Source organism: Sinocyclocheilus anshuiensis, unplaced genomic scaffold (assembly GCF_001515605.1).
Source record: "Sinocyclocheilus anshuiensis isolate Anshui unplaced genomic scaffold, SAMN03320099.WGS_v1.1 scaffold2340, whole genome shotgun sequence".
Classification (NCBI taxonomy): domain Eukaryota; kingdom Metazoa; phylum Chordata; class Actinopteri; order Cypriniformes; family Cyprinidae; genus Sinocyclocheilus; species Sinocyclocheilus anshuiensis.
This window is the reverse complement of record NW_015542486.1, coordinates 150,293-156,948: the sequence shown is the minus strand read 5'-3', so window position 1 is coordinate 156,948 and position 6,656 is coordinate 150,293. Positions and strand designations below refer to the sequence as shown.

General features: G+C 36.9%; 1 protein-coding gene across 1 annotated transcript; it reads right to left on the bottom strand.

Annotated features, from left to right (window-relative positions):
* Positions 1–2,327: 2,327 nt before the first annotated feature.
* LOC107694003 (uncharacterized) lies at positions 2,328–5,879 on the bottom strand. The gene is made up of 5 exons (XM_016493616.1): positions 5,806–5,879; positions 4,769–5,101; positions 3,087–3,470; positions 2,702–2,821; positions 2,328–2,567 (listed from the first exon to the last, which is right to left on the bottom strand). The coding sequence occupies exons 1-5, from the start codon at positions 5,873–5,875 to the stop codon at positions 2,425–2,427; spliced, it is 1,050 nt and encodes a 349-aa protein (XP_016349102.1). The 5' UTR covers positions 5,876–5,879; the 3' UTR covers positions 2,328–2,424.
* Between the last annotated feature and the right edge of the window lie 777 nt (positions 5,880–6,656).

Below are 6,656 nucleotides of genomic sequence, written 5' to 3'. Positions count from 1 at the left end.
GACTTTAGTCTTTGCAACTTTACAGATCTTCTTTATGCACCAAGAGCTTGTAACACTCCAAAGCGAAAGGAAAAATTGAAATCGCATCATATGACCCCTTTAAATATGTCGATATTTACCATCTGAAAATTAATGAATTTAAAATAAAGGGCACATACCCTACAATATATTTTTTTGTGTCTACAGCGGATTTTCAGTTACTTAAAGTCGGCATGAAATCAAAATTGACTTTATTTACTTTACTAGCGTTTCAGATGGAAATACGTCACTACACTGAAATAAAGTTGGCAGCAACTTCCGGTTCACGCAGACTTTAATTAAAAAATAAAATTTGCTTGAGGTTAACAATCTGCATGTCACCGAATCAGTGGCATCACGTGACCAGTGAATTCATCTGAACTGAAGCGCCAAGTAGTGTTCAAAACAGAAAATCATCGTAGGAAACTTCCGGTGTCATGAGAAATCGAGTCCCCCCTCGAAATCGGGTCCGCTTAGGACCAAGGCGGTAGCTGTTTTAAATGCCTGATCAAAAGTAAACACTTGTGTTACTATTTCGTTGTGAATATATGTATGGTAAGTGCAAATGCGTGGTGTATAAGCTAACCTAGCAGGCTAATCGGGTAGCTGTATGCTATGCTAGTACATGAGCTAACCAAAAAAAATAAATAAATGAGAAATGTTTGATTTCACAACCTATAGCTTCGGATACTAGCGTATGAAACATGTAATTTAAAAGACATTAATGGTCATTATAACGAAGTTCAAACGACATAAATCAAAGCACGATTTTGTAGGAATTGTAATCAGGCGCTAAAAATAATACCCATTAAAAGTTCGTTGAGCCAATGGGATCACTCGGGGTCCTAAGCGGACCCGATTTCGAGGGGGGACTCGATTTCTCATGACACCGGATGTCCAGGGTCTATCATGGTAAAAACAATTAAAAACATATTTTAATAAAATAATTGCATAATAGCCCTTTAAAAAAATGTTATGATTCTAGACATGTAAAAGAAAACTGACATAAAATTGCTAAAACTTGAACAGTAAAACAGGAAATAAAACATTCAGAATATTAATAACTGTCATAGTATATTAATGATACTAAAATTACACTGGCACATGCTTATCAAAATATAATACTTAAATAAAGATAATTTCTAACATTTAAAGTTTATTTGGTTTATTTTTATCCAAAGCGACTTACAAATGAGGACAATGCAGCAATCAAAATCAGCAAAAGAGCAATAATATGCAAGTGCTATAACAAGTCTCAGTTATATGTGATGTGATAAAACAAATTTACTCTCACAGCGTAGGATACAGCGTCTTCTCGACATGATGTTAACCACATGGAAATTGTACTGTTTGTGGGCGGGCAAGTTGGCGACGTAGAACGTGGGCAGACATTATGCAAATGTTTTACTTCGTGACGTAGAGCCGTAACAGAATAAGATTCGAATTCCTGATGACTCGTTTAGGCGAATGCGAGCCGATTTTTATTTTTATTTTTTTGATAGACAATAACTTTATTTATTGTGCACTGTCGGCTTCACAACTTTGCATATAGTTTATGGTCACATACAGCTACATGACACACTGCATGAAAGGTAATATTCGAAAAGGCATAATAGGGGCACTTTAATGCAGTACAAGTAGCAAGTTTTTTTTATTATATAATAAATAAAAATAAAACAAATAGAATAGAGCAAGCTAGTGTTAGAGGCCTTTTTTGCTTTTGTTAATTGTATAATAAATAAAAAGAACAGAGTGCAAAAGTGACTTTTCAGCAATTTTTCAGCTATATCTACAATAACAAAGTGCAGTAAACCGTAAAACTATTGTGCTATAGACCAGTGTTTATGATTTGGGTGGTAAATTAAAAATATGACAAATAAATAAATAAATGTATGAATAACAACAGAATTTCGGTATTTTGTTAGTGATGTTAAAGTGGTTTCAAAAGAAGCATTGACTAATAACCTGGTCATAAAAGTTTATAGACTGGGTGTAAAATGAGTGTTAAATGCTGAATTAAGTGTTTCCCTCTTCTTAATATTCACAAAGCATTTGGTGCAAAATTTTAGCAAAAAAGCTGAATGCTAAAAGTAGATTATTTGTGCCACAAATATAAAGCAGAATAATTGTCCTTTTAAGATGAAGATAAAAAGCACCTTACTTCAAACACTTTCAACCTCCACTAGATCTGTCGAAATATGAAACCGCTGAAGGCAAACCTCCACCACAAGCCCTTAACCAACCCACAACCGTTAAATAAAGGCACTTATTATAATAACTATGATAATCTTATAATGTTCCTTATTTGACATTTTAAGTTCCAGCTTAAAGATGGGAGCCATCTGCAATCGTGTGCAGTTGCTGACACTCAAGAAAGCGTGCAAACGCTTTCCTATGCACGCTGTTTTATTCGGTTTCACTTTCACTTTCGGCGAGAGATTGGAAAGGGGGGGCACAGCAACCCGTTTGTGGGGGCACGGTCCGCGAATGCCTCCCATTGGCGCCGGTCCTGTGTCGGGATCCTCTCCGATCATGAGGGCTTCCTTCATCTGTACAAAAACATAAAAACATGCTCATTTTCAGCAACAGAAACTAACGAAATCACAAATCACACACAATTAAATGCTAATTTTGCCAATAAAGATGTTTTCCTCTCACTATGCCATCTACAGGTGATACTTGCCCTTTCTGGAGTGTCTGTAGCGATAGTAAATCACACCAGCGGCAGCAGCAGCAGCAGCCACCAGCAGAACACCAACAACAACACATACTCCTGCTACAGCAGCTGAAGACAGACCTGAATCTGGAACAAAAGAGACAATCATTAGTGTGAGCGAATCTATCAGACTGATCTATAACAAACAGTACGAGATATCAGCAGCTCTGAGAGAGTACATGTGAATCTGTTTCAGTTTAAAGTAGAACATGTTTCATACAGTGACATCAAAAGCACCAATGCTTTGGTACCGAGACATCAAGGTACTAAAATAAAGATGTAACAACATTTTTCTTTACGTTCTCCTGTAAGAGTTGTTTCCCTTCCGTATATGGCCAAAAATTATACTTGCCAGTCACAGAAATACTGAAGCTCATAATGCTGGTGATACTGTAGCAGTTTCTGCTGGATTTGATCTGTAGCTTATAAAGAATGCTGGTGATACTGTAGCAGTTTCTGCTGGATTTGATCTGTAGTTTATAAAGTCCAGAGTCTGTGGTTCTGATGTTCGTGATGGTCAGAGATCCAGTCTGATGATCCAGCTTCAGTCTGGCTCTGAATCTCTCATCACACTGATCATCTTCACAGATCTTACTCTCATCTCCAGTGATTTCAGCGATGGGAATGTCATTGAAATACCACATCATCACATTATTTGGGTTTTTTACTTCAGGGGTGTCTAAAGCGACAGATTCTCCCTCCTTCACTGACTTTCTCTTCATTTCAGCAGCGCCATCTGAAACACAAACCAACAACAGCTGGAGGATCTTTCTGAGGAAGAAACTCTAACAGGAACAAACTTATGAAAAATTATTTAGCATATTCATTTCCTGGATCTTAAGAAAACCAGTAGAAACAACATTAACTGCAAAAGTGCAAAATATAAAAGAATTGTGTCTATCTTTATTCTTGCAGACAGAGAAATTTCAATTCTGCTGGATTAAAAATTTATTACTGACTCATACATGTATTACACGTATAATGTAAAGTTTGTATAACTACACAAGAATACATTACAGGGTTTTACTACAAGGGAATATAAATTACTGCATTATAATTTCACCAAACACTTTTTGAATAATCTTGTGATCATAATACGAGACAATATGACAGTAACATTGACATTATTTTAGGTTTCTTTATTGTCAATCTGTAAAGCAACATTTATCAACATTCTGTGCTTATAAACACAATTTATTTGCTTACTGTACATTAAATGTTCTGCATTTTGCAATTCAGTAAACTAATGTAATGAATGTAAGAAATGTAATGATGGGAAACTGACCAGAATGAAAGTAAATCTAAAACTAATGGCTCACCACCAGTGGACGCAAATGAGCTTAAAGGGGTCATATGATGCTGCTAAAAATAACATTATTTTGTGTATTTGGTGTAATTAAATGTGTTTATGTGGTTTAAAGTAAAAAAAAACACATTATTTTCCACATACTGTATATTATTGTTTCTCCTCTATGCCCCGCCTTTCTGAAACAAGTTGATGTATTCCCTCAGCGACCAGCACGGATCAGCTCTAGGCATGACGAAGCGGATATCGTCCTCTTTTGGAAGGCCAAACAAAGTAGTTTCGCTTTCACAACGAAGCACACAGCATCTTCACCACATGGCGGCAGCGGCAACAATACTACAGTGAGAATAAAAGTTACGCCTTCTTTCTCTGCGTGAACATTTGGGCGGCGTTATGCAAATCTTCCCACATAGTGACGTAGACATGTGGGGGCGTGTTAGAACGAGGCGTTTTAGGTAGGTGTGGCTGACTCTTAACTTTTATAAAGAATATCTCTTTGGATTTGAGACTTTAGTCTTTGCAACTTTACAGATCTTCTTTATGCACCAAGAGCTTGTAACACTCCAAAGAGAAAGGAACAATTGAAATCGCATCATATGACCCCTTTAAAATCATTGTTCTGGTGCACTAAATGTCTGAAAGCAACTCTGAATGTCCATATTATACTAAACATATTCATTATATGATTTGAACACATATAACTTTTTAAACATCTGTTAATGACTTACCATGAACATCAACATTGAAAACCTTTCTAATGCGGCTGCTGCTGCTGCTGAAGATCTTTAGATGATAAACTCCATTATCTGAGGTGTTGATGTTTGTGATCGTGAGATCACCAGTTTGATGACCCAGCTCCAGTCTGTCTCTGAATCTCTCATTATCTTCATGACACTGAACATCTGTGCAGATATGACTGAGATTGTGTTGAGCGACGAGAGTGTCAATAAAATACCATTTAACTCTGTATTGTTGGTTTATTGTAATATTAGTGTGAAGAGTGACTGAATCTCCCTTCATCACAATCACTGACACTCTGTCTGTGCCCACATCAGATGCACCTGGAGAAGAAATAAACAGCTAATTATAAATCTCCTTTTAGATAGAAGGACAAAGAAAAAGAAAAACAATAAGTACAATTTCACAGACCCCTGATGAATACTATCCCTTCAAAGGGAAGGAAAAATAACTTACAGTAATTTTCCTGCAAACTACGACTTGAATAATACCATTTCGTGCTTTTATTCAAAATATTTCTTTCACATATATCAATTCAGTTTTGCATGTATTTGTAGAAGCCGCTCTGTCAGTAGTAGTAGTAGGCTACTATTTTAGAGATATTTTTTCAGTATTATATTTGACAAATTCCATTCAGCCCAGGCTGGTCTGAGCCAACAGGTGTGCTGACATTTTATTGTACCCGTCAGATTGTCCTACCAAGGTTTACTGCGCATGCGCACTTCAATATTGCGTCCTTTTGATAAAATACTGAACAACAATATTTAATGTATTTGCATTACTGTAAGGGTAGGTTTAGGGTTGTGGTAGGTGTAGACGTTAATAAACCATAATTTTACAGGTAGCATTTTTCGTTGTCGAATTGTACTACCCACTGTTTTAATGGGAGATAGCAAAATCTGACAGGGTAAATTAGCACAAATCGACAGAACACCGGTTCTCCAGCAGTTAAATACGTCTAAAACTATTTAGTCATTGATTTTTTTTTTATCGTTGACAGGAAGGTGAATTGTTAGAAGTGTCTTACCGTGCATGAAGAATGCAAACACTGCGAACAAACTAACGATAAACTTATTTTTCAGACTGTAACCCGCCATGGATGGTTAAGACTAAGGGATACATCTGGTAGTGATGGCCGCTTTTGAAACACTGTTCATGAAGCTTCGAAACCTTTGCAAATCAATTGTTTCGAACCAGTGTTTCGGAGCGCGTATCAAAATAGGCTTGTTTGAGATGAGCAAAATCTGCGCAGAACCGATCACCGCGAGATGCATGCCGGTTAGAAAAGTGTCCGAGTTACGTCCGACTTGCTCTATTGTCACGCTGATTTATGCCAAAAAACTCTCGCGACGGCGAGGCGGCTGTGTCGGATTGCGCAATCGAGCGCAGTTGCTCTCCGCGCCGACTGCGCTGATCAAAAACATGATGGGAAAAGGCTGACTGACGACACAGCTTAAAAGGGTCATGAAACCCCCTGTTTCAGCACTGGTTAGTTCTTACCACAGTTTTAAAAAAATGCTTTAAAAAAGTGGGCGTGGTGCGGAGCGGAGGGGGAAGAGGGGAGACAGATATGGAGATAGAATTGTTGCTTAATTCCAAATAAATAGATTATGATCCACAAATAAATGTAAAGAGATTAACAAACATTAAACATATTGACAAATAAATAGAATGAGATCCACAAATAAATCTTAAAGTTTCACAAACATGAATTAAATTCACAAATAAATAAAATGAGATTTGCAAATAAAAAAACATATTCACAAATATATATTTATGTCACAACCACAACTTTGCCTGGCATTTATTTGTGAATCGCGTCCTGTGCATTTGTAGATAGCTGCACGCATTTGTGAATCGCGTCCTGTGCATTTGCGA